General features: G+C 50.9%; 8 protein-coding genes across 8 annotated transcripts; all 8 read left to right on the forward strand.

Annotated features, from left to right (window-relative positions):
• Positions 1-221: 221 nt before the first annotated feature.
• On the forward strand, positions 222-1138 carry CI109_102483 (uncharacterized protein; the record flags this gene model as incomplete). The annotated part of the gene is made up of 2 exons (XM_065967150.1): positions 222-444; positions 510-1138. 2 exons carry the CDS (start codon positions 222-224, stop codon positions 1136-1138), a joined length of 852 nt encoding a protein of 283 aa, XP_065823222.1.
• Positions 1139-1183: 45 nt separating this feature from the next.
• On the forward strand, positions 1184-3424 carry CI109_102484 (uncharacterized protein; the record flags this gene model as incomplete). Its single annotated transcript, XM_032004363.2, has 4 exons — positions 1184-2783; positions 2863-3104; positions 3182-3268; positions 3329-3424. The coding sequence occupies 4 exons, from the start codon at positions 1184-1186 to the stop codon at positions 3422-3424; spliced, it is 2025 nt and encodes a 674-aa protein (XP_031861228.2).
• Positions 3425-3887: 463 nt separating this feature from the next.
• CI109_102485 (uncharacterized protein) lies at positions 3888-4299 on the forward strand (the record flags this gene model as incomplete). Its single annotated transcript, XM_032004362.1, has 2 exons — positions 3888-4130; positions 4210-4299. 2 exons carry the CDS (start codon positions 3888-3890, stop codon positions 4297-4299), a joined length of 333 nt encoding a protein of 110 aa, XP_031861227.1.
• Positions 4300-5138: 839 nt separating this feature from the next.
• On the forward strand, positions 5139-5918 carry CI109_102486 (uncharacterized protein; the record flags this gene model as incomplete). The annotated part of the gene is made up of 5 exons (XM_032004361.2): positions 5139-5291; positions 5353-5429; positions 5498-5566; positions 5638-5655; positions 5711-5918. 5 exons carry the CDS (start codon positions 5139-5141, stop codon positions 5916-5918), a joined length of 525 nt encoding a protein of 174 aa, XP_031861226.2.
• A 986-nt stretch (positions 5919-6904) lies between these two features.
• CI109_102487 (uncharacterized protein) lies at positions 6905-7377 on the forward strand (the record flags this gene model as incomplete). Its single annotated transcript, XM_032004360.1, has 2 exons — positions 6905-6963; positions 7200-7377. The coding sequence occupies 2 exons, from the start codon at positions 6905-6907 to the stop codon at positions 7375-7377; spliced, it is 237 nt and encodes a 78-aa protein (XP_031861225.1).
• Positions 7378-8307: 930 nt separating this feature from the next.
• Positions 8308-8722, forward strand: CI109_102488 (uncharacterized protein; the record flags this gene model as incomplete). The annotated part of the gene is made up of 4 exons (XM_032004359.1): positions 8308-8381; positions 8451-8531; positions 8588-8634; positions 8688-8722. The coding sequence occupies 4 exons, from the start codon at positions 8308-8310 to the stop codon at positions 8720-8722; spliced, it is 237 nt and encodes a 78-aa protein (XP_031861224.1).
• A 2383-nt stretch (positions 8723-11105) lies between these two features.
• On the forward strand, positions 11106-16306 carry CI109_102489 (uncharacterized protein; the record flags this gene model as incomplete). The annotated part of the gene is made up of 8 exons (XM_032004358.2): positions 11106-12523; positions 12570-14340; positions 14390-14619; positions 14673-14980; positions 15042-15167; positions 15221-15384; positions 15438-15651; positions 15702-16306. The coding sequence occupies 8 exons, from the start codon at positions 11106-11108 to the stop codon at positions 16304-16306; spliced, it is 4836 nt and encodes a 1611-aa protein (XP_031861223.2).
• A 1526-nt stretch (positions 16307-17832) lies between these two features.
• CI109_102490 (uncharacterized protein) lies at positions 17833-18758 on the forward strand (the record flags this gene model as incomplete). The annotated part of the gene is made up of 2 exons (XM_032004357.1): positions 17833-17912; positions 17969-18758. The coding sequence occupies 2 exons, from the start codon at positions 17833-17835 to the stop codon at positions 18756-18758; spliced, it is 870 nt and encodes a 289-aa protein (XP_031861222.1).
• Between the last annotated feature and the right edge of the window lie 106 nt (positions 18759-18864).

The raw sequence follows: 18864 nt of genomic DNA on the forward strand, positions 1-18864 counted from the left end.
AATGCCGTTGCCACCCGTCATCGTCACTCACTCGGTCAATCTTGTCATCTCTGGCTTAACTCATTCACTCTCATCGTCTGTCTGTACAACTCAAGTCTGTAACACTACCTCACGGCGACCATTTACTATTAGCTAGGACGAATGGGCGTTTAAGCCCTTGACGAATCGATCAATCGCCCCCCGCCAAACTTTCCAGTGGCACCAACCACCCCTCTCTCACAATGCTGCGCCGACTCCCCGCCTCTGCTCGACCATACCTTCTCAATCGGACTCGCCCATCGCTCGTCCCTCGTCCTGCTATATTCCCGCCTTCAAGACAAGTCCATGTTCGAGCTATTTCATTCTCAACTATCCCAAGGGCGATGGCGCGTGCCTTCAGAGTACCCCTCTATGGCGCGGCTATAGGTGCAGGAGGCGTGGGATACGCAAACTACAAGCTGGAAGGTGAGCTGAAATTTTGTCTTTTCAGATAATAGCATGACGCTGACAGAACTCATATATTGGTAAAGGCGTACGAAATGCTACTTCTGAGATATTATCAAACGTATCTGACAAATTGTCATCTGCATACAGTACGGCCACCGACGGTCTGACTACTGCCGCAGATATTGGAGCGCAAATTGGTTCGACGATCACAGGCAGATTATCAGATACCGCTACAGGGGTACAAGATTCCGCCGATGCCTTCAAGCAAGGGACGAAGGAATGGTGGGATGCCTTTACGTCACAATTTGTCCGGAGTGAAAGTCAAGATAACGGCTCGAGTAATGACGCAGGCTCAGGCTCAGGCTCGGGCTCGGGCGGGAAAGGCAGGGAGGAGAGGTGGTCACCTGGTGAAGGACCGGGAGAACCGAATAGGAATAATGGTGGGGAGGAAGCTTTGCTGGGTCTGGTTGGAGCAGCTGCAGCTTCTGCAGACGTGGAAGAGAAAGCATCCGACCCATTCAGTGGTGGCGGAGGAGACGAACATCAGTTATTACAATTGACGAGGAAACTTATCGAGATTCGATCGGTACTTCTCAGTGTGGATCAGAGCGATGCCCTGAAATTACCGTCAATAGTAGTCATTGGAAGTCAAAGCTCGGGAAAGAGTAGTGTCTTAGAAGCGATAGTCGGACATGAGTTTTTGCCCAAGTGAGTTCAAGACTTGCGCGGTAAGCGCTGACAAACCAGGGGCGACAACATGGTGACTCGCCGACCGATCGAATTGACTCTCATCCATACTCCCGCTAATGCCGCCTCGTCCTCGACGACACCGGTCGAATACGGTGTCTTCCCCAACATGCCTGGAATGGGCAAGATAACCAACTTTGCCACCATCCAGAAGACACTTACCGATCTCAACCTCTCCGTGCCTCCCGAACTTGCTGTCTCAGACGATCCTATTCACCTCCAAATACATTCACCTCATGTCCCCGATCTCACCCTGATCGATCTGCCCGGATATATCCAGATCAGCTCGATGGACCAGCCTGAGCAATTGAAGGACAAGATCGTTTCGCTTTGCGACAAATACATTCGAGAACCCAATATTATCCTTGCTGTCTGTGCGGCAGATGTTGACTTGGCCAATTCACCTGCACTCCGAGCGAGTAGGCGTGTAGACCCCTTGGGCACTAGGACTATCGGTGTAGTCACAAAGATGGATCTGGTGAAACCCGATCACGGCGCGCAAATAGTACGAGGCGAGCGATATCCTCTGCATCTAGGATACATTGGAGTTGTCTGCAAAGCTCCACCTACCTCGGGTGTGTTCAAGGCTATCAGAGGAGATCGAGAAACACCCAATGTCACCGGCGCGGTGTTGAGACGAGAGGAAGAATTCTTCGGCGGCGAGAATGCGAAATACTTTGGTCGAGACAAGAAGGTCCTGGTCGGAACGGATACTTTGCGCCGACGGTTGATGGATGTCCTTGAAACCAGCATGGCTTCGAGTCTTCACGGTATCACGAATGCGGTCCAACTTGAGCTTGAAGAGGCGAGCTACCAGTTCAAGGTACAGTATAACGACCGACGGATCACCTCTGAATCGTATATGGCCGAAACCATCGATGCGTTGAAAGCCCGATTCAAAGAGTACACGACACAGTTTACGAAACCCGCCGTCAGGTCGAAGCTCAAGGATATGCTCGATGACAAGCTGATGGATATATTGGAGCGAGTCTACTGGAACGATCCTCGAACGCCGGAATTGAGCAAACTGGGAGAAAGCAAGAATATGACTGCGGAAGAGCTGGATTCGTACTGGAAGTTCAAGCTAGAAACATCAAGTTCCCTTTTGACAAAATCTGGAGTCGGTCGTGATTCGACAGCTCTGGTCGCCGAGGGATTGCGACAATTGATCGACTCAATTGCTACTGGAGAGCCGTTCACCTTCCACCCTTCTGTCACGGAACGAATTACCGAGTTCTCACACGCTATACTGCGAGAGAGGATGGGTCTTACAGCCGATCAAGTGGAGAACTGTATCAAACCGTACAAATACGAAGTTGAGGTGGACGACAGGGAATGGGCCGTAGGACGGGATCGAGCGGAAGAGAAATTTGGAGAAGAGATAAAACGATGCGATGCGAAACTTGCAGAGATCAAAGGAAGAGTTGGAGGATCGCGAAAGTTGGGAGGATTGATAAGACACGTTGGGGATCTGGAGAAGTGGGAAGAGGAGAGAAGGAAGAGGAGGTTCAGTGGTGCTGCTGCGACCAATACTGAGGAGAACAGCGCGGAAGAGGAGGATGCGCCGGTCTTGGACGCATACAAGTATTCCCAAGCTCAGATCATCGATGGTGAGTAGTACATTTCCAGCTTCTCACAACTTCCGGTCACTCCTGCCCGAACACAACGCTGATCCGAAGCATCTTTCAGGTCGACATGCTCTACTTCTCTCCAACCGACTCACCCTTCTCAAACTCCGACAACAAGCCCTGAGATCCAGACGATGTCGTCAAGGTCCCGATCAATCTGCTTTCTGCCCCGAAGCTTTCTTGTCTGTCGTCGCGGACAAGCTGGCTTATACCAGTACGATGTTCATCAACATCGAGCTGTTAGAACAGTTCTTCTACCAATTCCCGAGAGAGATTGATTCGCGGATATTGTATGACCTAAACGTGAGTGACAGTTATCGTTGTTTCGAAACACGCACATCAAGAGAAGACGAAGCTGATACGACTATCGTACTTCGCAGAGAGATGAAATTGGCAGATTTGCAAGGGAGAACCCAAAGATCAGACAACATCTCGAATTGCAAGATCGAAAGGACAAGCTAGAGCAGGTGAGTCATACTACCACGTTCAGAACCAGAGGTCGAAGCTGACGCTAGCCTTATGTCCAGGTGATGAGATCGTTGCAGAGTCTGGTGAACTTGCAGAAAGACACGAAGAGCAGTGGTCCATCAAGAAGAGAGGGACTTTTCACAAAGTTCTTCTAGATGTGGTAGCAGGGTGGAACGTAGTGATACGCGGAGAGATCGGATCGGATCTTTGGGAGTACATAAGTATAGTATCAGGTGTAGTATGATTGTTCGTTTGACGCCGCTCATGACATGTATCGAGTTACGATATGTATAGACCACAACAACACCTGTGGGAGGAGTGCTACATCGCCAGCTACGCTTTCTCCGCAGGGTGTGGTCACGATCATGTCGTGTGACACGTTACCACGCTGTGTGTGTTTGTGTGTTTGTGTTGTGTGTATGGTAGGGTTTTCCGTCGTGAGGTATTCGAAAGGCATGTGGAAGCAAAAATCACCCACTACAATCAAGGTCTCTCTTTCTACCTCTTAATCGTTGTCAAGCCGACTTCCAATAACTTACAGTAAATCGTCAAGGCTTTCACGCATCGTAAAGATTAAGTCATCGGGACCTCAGCTTGACCCAACGCACCGTCCTCAACATGTCCTCCATCACTTCCCAATCTATCAAGCGCTCATACTCCTCCTCACCGACACCTACCCCGTCTACCACGCCCAAAAAGTTCAAGTCTACACCTTACAAGACCAAGAAGACCCCACCCTCGACCCCTGGATCGCCTACCAAAGCCAGCTCGAATTGGACCAACGAAAAGAAAGCGATTCTGGTCAAGAAATGTATGGACACGGCTTACAAGACTATGGACTGGGCCGAACTAGCAGCTGAGGTGAGCATGTTGGCGATACTGTGTCTTGTATGTTGTGAAAGTGATCGTTAGCTGACATTTGGCATGTTACGCGTTACAGACGGGGATGACCAAAGATCAGTGCAAGGATCAGATGAAGCCGGGAAGGAGTAACGTGAGGAAGTTGGTCTCTGAACTCTTCACCAAGTGACAGATCAGCAGCGACATCGATGTGCCATTTAAGAGATACGAAAGATGACTGAGGAAGGGAGCGAGGTAGTTGGTCTTGGTGAGACATGCATGCAGTACAAACGCCCTTCAGTATGCTTCCAGGGAGATGAATGTCCAGCTACTGTGGCGGTGGCGAACTCTTTGACTTGTGCTACCCGTCGAAATGCACGACTGTAGGAGCAAGTCAGCTCATGATCTGGTTGACAGCACTATCGTCATCAAGACCATCCATATGAAACAATTCCAGACATTGGGCGGGTCCTTTCCAAAGGAAAACATAGCCCCCACCACCGATTTGCAGATCGGTCTTCGCACCGGATCTTGTCAGAAGACACCAAGTCGTTTCGCTGAACAGGGGATGAGACACCCCCGTGCACAAGAATGGATCATCTTAGTGACCGAAAAGCTGCGCAGAGAGAGAAAGGGCACTTCAAACAGCAAAGAGCGTGTCATGATGTCAATATGAAAGGTAATATACTTGGCCTACCTTCGAGAAGTCCTTGGTATTCATGCAGGTCAATCTGCTCGAACACGGGGTGACTTCAAGGGGGTGAAAAGGAGAATGACGTAGCGAAGGCGACAACACAAGCGTTTCACCGGACCATCTTTCCACGCCCTGGTCGAAGACGACTATTGAGCGAAGGCAGATCTATAAATTTGACTAGTATTGCACCATGACACGTCCGATGATCCTTTATGTTAATCATGACATCGCCGTTTTGAAAGGAGACCTACACGAAGAAGACAATGCCAGTTTACTGAATCGCGTCAATCGTGTACGACCTCACAAGCGATCGTGTGGACTCTGTGTCGCCTGAAATGACTCAGGAAGGTGAAACGGCAGAAGCTCTTATAGACGTCATTCGCCTTCCCCCCGAGGGGGACGGTTCTTCCTTTGAATCGAAAACTCGATGCATAAGCAGGACACTGCAAGACTCTCTCGAATGGGTATTTAAACCTCTGTACGAGAACGTTAGTGAAGACTTTTCTTCGACACACAATCATCTTTCAACTTAACAACTTACCAAAGCAGACACGCCATTTCAATACCATGAACTGCTCCAGCAACACTGGTAACAGACCCGATGTCACAGGCTACGGACCCTATGGGTGGGTGTTTCAATTCTCCTCTCTTGCCCTTTTACAGTTAATAAGTATGCTGACATAGCATCCTGTAGGTCGTTTAACCACTCTTTCGTCCTGAATGCTGTCAATCAGTTTGTCGAAAACAGCAGGTCGCAACGGAGGTATGTGGACGACTGGATATGAGATTTACAGGGTATGCTGATCACGGGAACCACTCATGCGCATATGTTAGCTCCCAGCTTGATGAGGAGTGAGTTTGGTACGACTGCATCGACATGCGTGCTGACAGTTCCCGGGAAAACCAGAATTGCATCCCCTGAATCGATCCGTGCCAAGGAGTCGTCAGTAGACTCAGCCCTCAAGCACAAATCGAATCGAGATCTGTTGCGGCAAATCCGACTAGAAGAGGAAGCTGAAACATCAAGCAAGAGTGGTACGAGCAGCAAACCATTATCCAAAACAGCTGTGTCGAGCAGTCACCTCGAATTCAATCAGAAGTACAGGAGATCCTGATCGATGCCATTTCGAGGAGCGTCAAAGGGCACTGATGGAGGCGAGCGGAGACCAATCGATGTTGTGAATAGGAGGTCATTGTATATACAGTAGTTAGCAGGAGTGTCCAAGGCATGAATTCACTTGCCACCTGTCGTAGTCGAGACGGGTCTTATCCTCGGGACGAGATTCGTAGTCGAGTAGCAAGATGTATTGGCTAGTTTGACAAGAGAGACATTCTTCGAGGGTAAATCTAGCTACTCTGATATTCTTCCTTATATACTCGTAGCTCGAGTTTGAGAACTCGGAGACTCGTTAATCCAAACTCGGCCGAGAGTTCCATCAGGTTTGATAGCGCACCCTTGTCTCAGCTTCACCGCTAACCCATACTCCTCCGTGTCTCTCGGTGTAGTTGGGGTCCGCACGTACTCAGAGATGCATGATCATGACAGCTTCCCCAGCGAGCGAAGCCATATGTTTGATTGATGGCAGAGTGGAGTGAATCTGGGGTATGACATGCCTTGTGTTACAGTAGCATCATCGAGACCAACGAGTAATGGCATGGTGAAGAGACGGGCCCGCAGCAGTATGAAGGCAAACAAAGGATCACTCTTCAACCCTTCAAGGGTCAAGCAATCATCGTCGGTAAGCGCTGCGTCAAGACGTCTGATCATCTTTTCTGACACCTTCTGATAAGGCAAGCTCAACAGGCCTCCAACGCAGAGAAGTCAACGCTAAGTTACCTTGCTGGATCGGTGTCGCTCTTGTACCTCACTGCTGTTCAAGCCAACTGACTGTCACATGAGACGTCGAATGACGCCCGTTCGTCATTTGTCTCCGCCTCAAGGGAAGACTAGACTTCCTTTGAGTTGATGACATGGTGTGTAGGTAGGACACGATTGAAGCTCTCTTTGGGAAGGTATTTATTCCCCTTGACCAGAGTATCGGTGGCAAGACTTCTTCTCCTTACAATCACATTCCAATACTATCCCAAACACCAAACCACCATGTCTTCCGAAGAGAACAACACCCGCAACAACAGCACCTACAGTCAAGCGCCTACCGGGTGAGTGGTCCCATGTTCAGAATTCCACTTGTCCCTTACGAGTCGCTTAATCATCACTCTGCCCTGAACATTGCTTCACCTACGTAGACAAGGGGGGCAGCTGCAAAGCGGCACCAACCCCTCTGTTCCACAGCACTCCACCGCCACAACATGTGGCACAACGCAAGGCACCAGGTAAGCAATGCACTGCGAATTCCTGTATGACTCACTAATATTGGATCGACGGACCATTTCAGCAAGCCCAAATCGCTCAAAGAGCTCGCGCAGGAAGGCAGAGTGAGAGTGTTGCAAAAGTCTCCGTTGTATTCAGAGTACACCTCCGCGGGGTACAACGAAAACGTGGAGGGATGGAAACCCGAGACAACAGCAGAGGAGAGCGAGTCCCGGAAGCCAGGGACCAAGTCGGACGGGTAATATGAAGCACCGACTGGGGGCTCAGATTGATGGTCGATAAACTTATGTTATATGCAACATGAGTCGGGTTTTGCATCGCGATGAGCTGCTAATTATCACATGCTTGTAATCCTTCCAGCATATTCTGATCAGTTGCGCTCGAGTGCGATCATTTGATGGTGTCTTTGCATTCACGCGAATACTGATCAAAAGTTAACTGTACATGACCGTACAAAAGTACCACTGGCAGCTGGTGTTGCGATCTGTACTGTACAATATGAAGACCGTCGACGGTTTTTGCACAATGTGGACGCGACTGCAGAATAAGAGGAGAATCGCCTCAACGGGGACTGACGGCTAGAGATAGAAGTCCGACATATCTACTCGACCCAAGGTAGCCAATAAAACCATTTGAAAACGTCACATCCTTTGACCCAGACCTTGCTTTCATTTCTAGCGCCCCTGCCCGCAGATTAGCTGCGTCACAGGGATGGTCATTGTCTACCAGATGAACATCTATCTAGCAGACCAATGCTCGGGTAAACTCCCGAAGCGTCTGTCAGCTCACCGGTGCGGCCCAACGGTGCTCCGTGCTTGTAGAGCACAAGGCAGTATGATATGTGCGGTGCACAATATGCTGCTCCAAGCAAGTCAGGCAAACCTGTGGCGGTTTGAATCAGCCATAAAAGGGTATGTATCTGTGACGAACTCGGCTGTGGCAAGGACACTACAGTGAAAAGCGAATTCCATCCTTTCATGACTGTGGAGGCGATGACAGTGGCAAGCGGTATCCTTTGTTCCCTCCCGGTAAGAATGACATTCAGCGCACCCCCCCTAAACACTTGAGAAGTATCGACCATATCCACCCGAGTCTTATTGTTTCTACTCATTTCATATCCACACACTCCTGACTCGCGGTCCAAGGAAAACATACGCATCCAAACTATCATCATGTCGTCCTCTGCTTCTACTTGGATTCAAAGGAAACTAGCATCACTTCCACCTATCCGCACGGACTCTAAGAGGTAAGTAGGGTAATCTGCTGGTCAATCGCCACCGGATAGGGGGCAATCACTTATAAATGTGCCACACAGGTCAAAGCCAGGCGTAACATCTTCGGAGGCTTCACCCTTTTCTCCACCGTCGTCCAAGTGGTTATCATCATTTAGCGCACAGTGAGTATCGGACCCTAGGCTCGAGGAACGCGAGGCTGAACCGTTCTAGTACCAAGAGCTCCCCTACCATTACATCGACTGGGGACCAGTCGTCAAGCAGGACGTGAGTGAAAAATATCATCCTCGGTATGGCTGACTGATTGCACCGACCGACAGTCCCAGTCAGGCCGTCTACAGCGAAGCCGACCTAGAGACAATAAAAAATGACATACGAAAGCGTGGAGAGGAAGGCGCCGCCAAAGTGAAGGATCGCACCGAAACCTATTGGTAGTAGGAGTGTTGGAGTGACAGTAGCACGAGGAGAGATGCAGCGCAGTAGTATTACCCATAATGTGACGGCAGATTTACTGAACTATGAACGGGGTGTTGGAGAACATCCGCGTGCAAGAGATGATGAATGCAGTAGCCCAGGTCATACCATCAGCATCAATCTGGGTGTTTGAGCTCGATACGTTCCCACGTCCAGATGGTATCATGAATCTACCATAGCATATGCTAGGTCAACAATGGGTGAGCGCAGTTCTGATGCGCCACATTTATTCACGTCACTCGAGATAAGTTACGGTTTAACCTTTTGTGCGCAATCTTGAAACGCACGGACCTTTTTCATGCCCTTGACCGTTCCTCGTTGCGTTCCCTGCTGTATCACCTTGCATCCTCTTCTCTCTTCTCTCTTGACTACTCATGGTAGCTCGCTTGATCACTTCCTCACTATGCATGACCGTGAAATCAGAACCAACGCTGAGATAGCATCACACTATGCTTTGCGCCATAAAGGGACGATAGCACGCACTTGACGACATCCAGGCGAGACCTGGCATCACATCCATCTCCTAATCCATTTTCATTCAGATTCGGACTCGCCGGGCGGCCAAGCTTAGTCTCTCTCTGTATCACCTCAATGGTCCGATCTCGGTATGGATATGGAACACATCAAAAAGAATCGCGTGTGGGTGAGACAAGCAAATTACACGTGAGGTGAGCTTCTCCGTCCCGATCGACACAACAATCCATAATAACAGTCACAATCCTAAGTCTGGGCTGGTTTGCCTGCCTTCTACCTTGTTCATTTAACGAGACTTTCATAAGCTCACGCGGCATTAGCCTTTGGGGTCTCCAGGAACTTTATCGGGATCGACATGATCTTGCCCAACTAGCTAATTGACGCTTGTTGTTGTTGTTATTGTTATTGTGATTATGGGAATATGGAAGGGAAGGGCTGGAGACTGGCTTGCCACTCGATGTATGCAAGTCAGACAATAACAAGAATTGTTGTTAGTTAACTGTGAGAGGTTGTGGGTGAGTTTCGGTGTCCCAGACGTCAAGTGAAGGATATCGACCATCGGACGGAGGTCTGGACTAAGCAAGAGGCGATCAGTGCGTAGAACCTCTGTTCCTCTTCACCATCCAGGGGCAAGCCATTGACATCGTCAAAACCTCATTCACCCTGCTAACGCTTTGACATTCTCACTTCCAGGATATCCCTAGCATCCGTTCTTTTGTGCATCACCCATCACTCGGCGAAGCTCGCCGTCATAGGAGACAACGCAGCGATACACTGACCGGGCTGTGCAAAGAAAAGGAGAGTTAGCTTGGAAACCCCGATCGAAAACAGGCTACACACAGGGTGGATACCGTGAGTGACCCGCTTGTCAACTCGTACACCCGAGTACTTCCGTTGTCGGACGGATGCGAGGGATGTCCTTGCGCTGTGTATCAGGTCGATCGGAGTATAGTTTGCTCCGGGCTATTGCGGTGCTGCGGCTGCAAAGGACCTCGGTCGATTTTGTATGACGAAGAATGGGGTTTCGTTTGTCGGGTTTGATGACATCAATGACTCTTCGTGAGATGTGCTGATCCAGAATGATGTCGTTCTTAGCGATTGCAGATCGACTTGTAGACTAGTCTACACTGTTCCCAACGGCGGTCAGCTTGGAAAAGGCGCATGAGCGTCGTCTGAGAAACTGGGCGCGGGTATATCGTAGCATATAAGGTAGGTGACATTTCTCTTCACCGATCTCTAACGGAAGTCAATCTCTCGGGCTTGACTGATCCCAATGCACCCGCTTTCTGCAGAATCAGGATTCATTCCTTCCCCTCGACCTCGTCGTGAGATAGCCTTCACAGATCTCTTCAACATTCGCCACTAGCTCCAGCATTACTCACAACGATTTCATATTTCAAGATCAGAGGAACGTTTGATCTTTACCTAGCCCAGTGCGTGTTCTTCGTTCTTCCCGCTCGGACACAGCACGTTAGGGTGAACGCTCGGACGGCAGCGGCGGCGATCGGGGCCAAATCCCGAAGCTTCGCTGGTGAAAATCTGCCTTGGCAAGGACGGAAGAGCTGATAGAGAGTGTCATGACAGGTCTATCGGCTTTGCAAGTCAATTATCAGCAATCACACCTGAATCATATTCCGATTGTAAGCTTCGTGTTAATGATCAAAGAACACACACACACTCACACACACACGCACCCCTTCCATTCCACGACCGTGATATAGGTGCTGACATACACTTTCTGATCCTTCGGAACAGCCTGGGCACACGACACCTTCCAACATACATGATCGATGATCGCTACGGCGCAGATCCAATCACCTCATCATCAATTCACCTCACCTGCTGTAGTTCACTTTCCACCCCCTGCCATGCCGCCCATACAGCCGTCCTCATCGTCGGGTCCGTCTAAGTCGGCAGCTGGCAGAGGTTTCAGGGGATTGTTCTCTCGAGCTCGCGTAGTGTCACCGGAGCCAGCGGAACCTATATCTACACGATCGAGGTTAAGATCCTTCGTGAGCGACGCTGCCAAAGGTGGATCATCATTTAAACCGACAGCCCAAGGCCGCCAAACAGCATCGAAGTCGATTCCGAAGGTCGCGGTCTCGGGAGAAAGACAGAGGACGCTATCTAGCGAGGTCGCAAGTGGAAAGCAGAAGTTCAGGGAAGAGCCAAGAAGGGGGATGCCCCCGAGGCCTGCCACCCCTACGGAAAGGACGGCGAGGCTGATGCGGATGGATCCCACAGCATTGCCGGCACTTCAGAAGGGGAAAGATGGGAAGTGGCAACCACCTTCTTTGTCGCGGGGATCGCTGTCCACTTCAGCACTTCACTTGTTACAGCAAGATGAGCGGAATGAGACGGGCGCCGGAATGACGGCTCAGGATGATCAGGTGGAGAAGAAACGCGACAAAGAAGCCTTGTCTAATCTTTTTCAAGCGACGAGCCGAAATCGGGCGATACCTCCTCCCATAAGCGTCAGGCCTTCAACGATGCCGCCAAACGCAGCAACAGCGACATCAGCAGATGCTAACGATCTTTCTCGAAAGCATGACACACCAAACACTAATGGGAACCAACCTGACTCTCCGCCCAGCTCCCCTACAGGTCGACTTAGCAAATCTCCTGCAGACTCGCGCACGATCCAACCATATTCGAAAAGACCCTCCCTGAGCTCGCCCACCTCCTCATCACCCGTCTCATCCAGTGTGCCTTCACAGTCAGCTAACTTTCGTCCTTCCCGTGCTCGAGCTGCAACTGGCAGTCCTCCCACTGCTAAACGCTCGTCACCTGCTTCGACGTCCATGGGCCCTCCGCCTATCCCCTCCCACACGCGACACGACTCTGCTCCAACATCTCTGCTGTCCCGAGATCACTATCTCCTCCGATTGTCCACTTCCTTCGTGGTCAAGACATTGATACCAGTGGTCCGTGGATCGGCTTTCGCCCAAAGCGAAAGGAACGCGGAGATGAGGCGGCTAGCGGACAAGAGATTGCAAGCCTTAGGGAGGATGGAGAAGGCATGGGGGGCGGACTGGTTCAGAGTCGCTGGGGAATTGATGAGACCACAGCAGTCTGGGGCTGTATCGGATAGTCCGGAGATCGAGTCTACGGAGGCAAAAGTCAGATTGGTGCATGTGGGAGAAAGAGCGAAGGAGAGGGAACGGAAGGCATGGTCCGATGCAATGAAAGATGGCATATTACTCTGCTTGTGAGTTCCATGACCACTTCGACGCCCATAATCTGACATTGCACAGTCTGCTTAATCAGCTGTTCCCTTCTCACCCTTCTCACATCCCTCGACTCAACATCTCGGAAGATGGCTTGTCGCGAGGAGCCAATGTTACACGCTTCCTCGAGGCATGCCAAACCGTGGGACTGTCCAGTCCAGATATCTTCGCTGCGTCTGAACTGCAGGAATGCTCCGAAGTCAGTGCAGGGAGGGTCGCGCATACCATCATTGCTCTTGCGCGATCAGCTGGACGCGAAAACGCAGCTGTCAGCCGATCTCGCTCACCGCCCGGATCCAGATCTAATAGTCGACCACCTTCGCGGAACACTACAGCCACTGCTTCCCCTCCCCGCAGTCCTCCAGCAAGTCCGCGCCGTCTTGTACATACAGAGTCTCGGCTAAAGCGGACTTCAGGTGATGGTCAACCCGTAACCTACAACATGGCGCAATTGGATCACGGTACGAATGACTTGCATGTCAAGCTATCAGTTGTCACGGACAACAAGCCAGCGGTTGACCTAGACGATCCCAGCGCATGGAGAACGCCAACGACGACTACCTTCTCGTTACCACCAGATCCTTTTGATCCCACACAGAAAAGGACACCTCTTACTCGTGCGACTACCCAGCCGAACCTGTCACCAGCACTTCGGCCCAAATCACCGACACCCTCGCCGTCGTCCAGAAGCATCACTCCGGTTGGCCGTGCACAAGTGCGACCCGTGCTTCGCCCACGCAACACAACAGGGGGGTCGAGAGCTTCTGTAACGTTTGCGGAAGACGATGTCAACGCTATACGACTTCCGCCAGATGAGCCCAGTGTAACTGCAGGACAAGTCGAGCTTAGCTCTCATTCCCGGGAACGGACTCCAAGTCTAATCAGTTCCGGCTCGAGAGTGACATCCTCAGCGTATACCCGGTCAAGCGGAGTCTTATCGGTAGCGACGATACTTGGTGAAGATTACGGTAGTGCAGTAGATCTTGCTGAAGATGACGGCTATGATGGGGTACAGATTCCCCGACTGCGTGAGCGACGTGCAAGCGAAAAGAGACTGCAAGATGCACGGGAGCGGATCTTGGGCACCTTGTTGAGTAATGACCATCTGAACGATGAGCTGCCGAAAGCAAAAAGTGATGAGGCGAGAGATACCGCACTTTCGAGGTCGCTCGCCGCACTGGAAGGAAATAGGATCTCACCTCGCGCTATGAGGATCGATTCTAGTCCCAGACATAGACCCTCAGCTCGACGTGGACAAAGCTTGGAAGCGGGGCGACAGGATGTCGGTCGAGTATTGGAGGAAGATGAGCAAGATGGCGACCGACTCGGTGCTCCCACAGACGATCCACGACCGATCCCTATGAGGCGGCTAAGTTCGAGCAGCAGAGTGTACGTACCTAAGCGATCGATTTCACCAGCAACCTCGCGAGCGACCAGTCCGACGACTACCGAATTCCCGCTTTCCACATCGGTGCCGACCACTTCTTACTTGCATATGGTCAGATCTCCGTCTCTCAATCCATCCCAAACAACTACGAGCCATCTCGGTAGACCTACGGATCGAGCTGAGCGACGACAATCGGATGGTCACCCCGTTCATAGTCACAGTAGGGACCAAACAATGGCTTCGGAGGATTCTTCGAGACCTATGCAATTGCGGATCAGTAGTATGGTCAACTTGTCAACTATGGGCTCGCCTTCTGTCTTCCGAGAGAATTCGAGTCAGAGCGTTCTAAGAACTAGTCAACAGCTCCAGGTCTTGGAATTCCATGAGTCTGGTCGACCAGTGGTCAGATACGTGAGTACGCTTTGCCGCCCACTTGCTACAATGACTGATCTTATCGTAGCAACTTGGCAATTGTATCGGTCGGGGTCAATTTGGCTCAGTCTACCGCTCGCTCAACCTTGGCACGGGCCAGATGGTAGCCATCAAGCGCATCCGACTGCACGGAATGAGGGAGGACGAAGTCACCGACGTCATGCGCGAAGTCGAACTGCTTCAGAGAATGTCGCATCCGAGTATCGTTAAATACGAAGGTATGTCGAGGGATCAAGATTACCTCAATATCGTGCTCGAGTGAGTTCCACTGTACTGTGAACAAGGAGCCATGACTGATGAGTTCTGTCCAGATTCGTCGAAAACGGTTCTCTAGGACAGACGCTTAAAGCTTTCGGTAAATTCAACGAGAAGCTAGTCTCATCTTACGTTGCCAAAATCCTTGAAGGTCTCGACTATCTTCATTCGCAAGGTGTAGTGCACTGCGATCTGAAAGCGGCCAACATTTTGTCTACCAAGAATGGGAATGTGAAACTGTCCGACTTCGGGGTATCGCTCAATCTGAAGGCTGTGGAGAACATCAAGCAGGATGCGAAGACGGCAGGTAAAGCCGGCGGGGCGAAGAAAAGAGCATCGGAAGTGGCAGGAACACCGAATTGGAGTGAGGCATATATCAGCAGTGTCATTTCATGCGATACTGACCAGGTAGTGCCTTCTAACAGTGGCACCTGAGGTAATTTCTTTGACTGGCGCGTCTTTCGCTTCGGATATCTGGTCACTTGGTTGCACTATCATCGAGCTGCTGACCGGGAAACCGCCCTACGCGGAGATCACGAACAGCATGAGCGGTAAGTATTGTTCGATCAAAGGACAGGGACGACCACTCATACGACTACTGCAGTGCTGTTCCATATCGTGGAAGACGACATGCCCCCAATGCCATCCGACATATCGGACGAACTGACCGATTTCCTGAAGTTGTGCTTTGTCAAAGATCCAAAGCTGCGACCGTCCGCAGCAGCCATGTTTGAGCATCCTTGGGTAAAGGCGCTTAGTCCCGAACTGGTAAATTGGCAGCATCACGATCCTCGTCAGTCTAGCTAAAGCGCTTTCTGTAGGCTTTGCGACCTCAAGACAGCGTGCCGTTCCTTCGACGCGTGAGCATGGATCTTCGACGTGTTGACAGTGCACGTCTGTTCGACAACGAGGGGAACGACAGTACGACCGATCTGCGGAGGCATCGACACAGTATGGCGAGCTCGCATGGTCGTGAGGGGTCGGATGGGATGTCTACCAAGACGCATGTTCTTATCAAGACAACCTTCGGGAAAGGTGAGTCGACGTTGATCAGTGTGGCAAAGCAATGCTGACACCGTGGGTAGCCATTGTGTGTCGAGTATGTCATCTCGGTGTGAAGAAGGTCGGCGTGCTCTGTCAAGATTGCGGTCTCATCGCCCATACAGCATGTGCGAGCGACGCGTCCCCCCGGTGTGACATCCACGAGCAGTACGAAATGCTTTCTCGACAACAAGAGATGGGCCTCTCACCTCTTCCGGATGATCCAGTTCCGACTACTCTCCCCGTCAAGATTTTAAATGGGCTGAAGAGGTCCAAGACTGCTATCTTGGCCTCGTCAACGTCCCAGGTAGCTCTCATGGGAGCAGTTACACAGAACTCAACGGACAACCGATTTCAATCCCAGGCGTACGGTCGACAGAGTCTTGAAACGAACATGTCTTCCCGATCTGCGAGTTTACAAAATCGATCATCGATGTATAGCAATACTTCGGAATACGATGGAGACGGCAGAAGACGGACTGAGGCTCAGTATCATCTTGGTGAGATGGGTCTTCGTTCGACTGCGACAATAGATGAAGGGGACAAGGTCGTTCAAGTAGGTGTTGTACCTGTACCAGCGGGTGGTGTAGGAGGTAGGAAAGGACATACAAGGAACAAAGAGAGTAAGAGCGATTGTTGTATCATGTAGAGTTGGCTATCGCTCGGATGGAACAAGACATTGTAGCGGTGTTATCATTTCCAGCTTCCAGAGCTTATCCTTACAGTAGTTGTAATCTAGTTAGGTCTGTTGATTTTGTAGGCTATACACGCATAGACTCCACATATTTCTTGCATACACGCATAGTTTGAATGTACCCCTTTGTTTGCAGATGGTATTGACATACATCGACTGGCCGCTGGGCATCACTTGACTGACACACGCTGTCAGAAGGGACATGACGGAGCGAGTCCGATCTCATGCCGGCCGATCGTACATCTGTCGAGTCTGGAACGACCAGAACCGGTCCCGTTCTTCGGACACAAACACAACCCAACGTTATCTGAAGACCCGATGAGCACGTTCGTCGCAATCTTCACCACAGGGTGTTCAAGTGTGTTAGTGCAGAACGAGCAAACACCGTTAGTGAAAGTGAACCAACTAGCTTCGGGATGTAATGATATAGGGTATTGGTTTTCCAATGAGTTACTAGTAGTATGTAGTCACCCGATCGAATGAATAGATGATATATCTCACGGTACTGTCCGCAGCACAACAACAATACTTCTAACCATCAACGGCCCCATGGATAGCGTGCTTCGGTTCCCCAAATCGAATACTGTAGTTGTAATGAAAACGGTGACAGAATGACAATGGCGCCATCGACGTTATGGGTCGTCCCGTCCATAGGGACATATCAAAAGTGTACACAAGTTGATCGGGACGTCGATCACGTTAACCTCGGATGTGAAGTTGTTTGGATATACAGTACGTTCCAGCGTTCCAATCCGTAGAGAATGGGTACTGTATCCAACTGTAAGCATGGATGCTGGAACCGAGTAGTACCTCAAAACGCAAGGCTTTGTTGACTTGTTTACATTTGACCCGGATCATTTTACGGCATTGTTGAGGTGACCGGACAGGTTTCTCGTACCCTCGTACTATTATTACCCACTGGGGTTGTCTCGGTTGGTTCGCGACACTTTGTTGTGGCTTTGCTTTATTGACAATAGAGTATGAGACCGGGCCGTTTGTGCAAACCTCCCTTCGATGGGGTAATACAAACCTATAATCATACCAGGGGTCCCAGACGGTGATTGATCGATATGACGCTGTCACCATGCTCGTACGAGGTACATGTCTCATTCTGAGAGTTATATCACTGGTAACTACTGGTCGTCGGACGGGGGTTTCGCCTTGATAAGATGGCAAGTTGAATTTGGTCAGCTGTATCGATTGGTTTACTAACGGCATAGTCGGATGGTGCACCTTGTGCTTGTTGTTTGGTTGTTTAGATGTTTGGATGTTTGTCTCTGTTTATGAAGCTTGAAGCCGGATCAGGAGATGCCCTCGAGATGTATATAAAGTGCCCATTCCGGCCATCCAAGACTGATATTCTCTCTTCTTCATCCACAACAATCAACCAACTTACTACAAGTATAATCAACTAGCCAACCAACCTACCCACACTCGTTTTAACAAACCCCTAACCAAACCAAATCAATCCAACAATCAAGATGAAGACTGTCGCCGCCACCGCTCTCCTCGCCGCCGTTGCCTCGTACGCCGCTCCTGCTAAACGTGCTGTTACCGACACGTAAGTCTTCCTCTTCTTCACCGTCTACAATGACTGACATACTCCCGCTTCCGCAGTGACATCCTCCAGTATGCGCTTACCCTCGAGCACCTCGAGAACTCCTTCTACCACGGCTTCCTCGACAAGTTCGACGATGCCGCCTTCACCAACGCCGGTTTCCCCGACTGGGTCCGAGGCCGAGTGAAGAACATTGCTGAGCACGAGGCTCAACACGTCGCCCTTCTCTCTGGCGCTCTTGGCTCCGCTGCCACCCAACCCTGTACTTACGCCTTCCCCTCCGTCACCGACCCCAAGTCCTTCATGGCTCTTGCCTCGGTCATTGAGAACGTCGGTGTCTCCGCCTATCTCGGTGCTGCCGCCTCCATCATGGAGTCCGCCTACGTTACCGTTGCCGGTTCTATCCTCACCACCGAGGCTCGACACCAGGCTTGGTTGAACTCTGCCGTCGAGAAGGCTGCTGCCTGGTCCGGTCCCGAGGACACCCCCTTGGACTTTGACGAGGTTTACTCCATCGCCGCTGCCTTCATCACCTCTTGCCCTACCACCAACCCCACCTTGCCCTTCAAGGCATTCCCCGCCCTCACCATCGCTGCCGACGGTACCGTTGGCACCACCGCCAAGACCGACGGTGCCTTCGTCCAACTCCTCCAGGGTCTCGACCAGAACACCTACCCCGTTGTCAACGGTAAGGTTCAAGGTCTCCCCACCACCCAAGGTATCGCCTATGCCGTCCTCACCTCTCAGGGCAACTCCACCCTTGTCGGTGACGAGAACATCCTTGCCGGTCCCGTCATCTTCAACTCCCCCTTCAACTCCAAGCAATCCAACCCCGCCCCCAACTTTTAAATCTTTGTAGCTTAGTAAACTACTTTGTATATTGTAGGCTCGGATAAAGGATAGGGAACGAGGATGTTGACGATCATATGGACAATGCATTTGCGTGATAAACAGG

Source organism: Kwoniella shandongensis, chromosome 4 (assembly GCF_008629635.2).
Source record: "Kwoniella shandongensis chromosome 4, complete sequence".
NCBI lineage: Eukaryota > Fungi > Basidiomycota > Tremellomycetes > Tremellales > Cryptococcaceae > Kwoniella > Kwoniella shandongensis.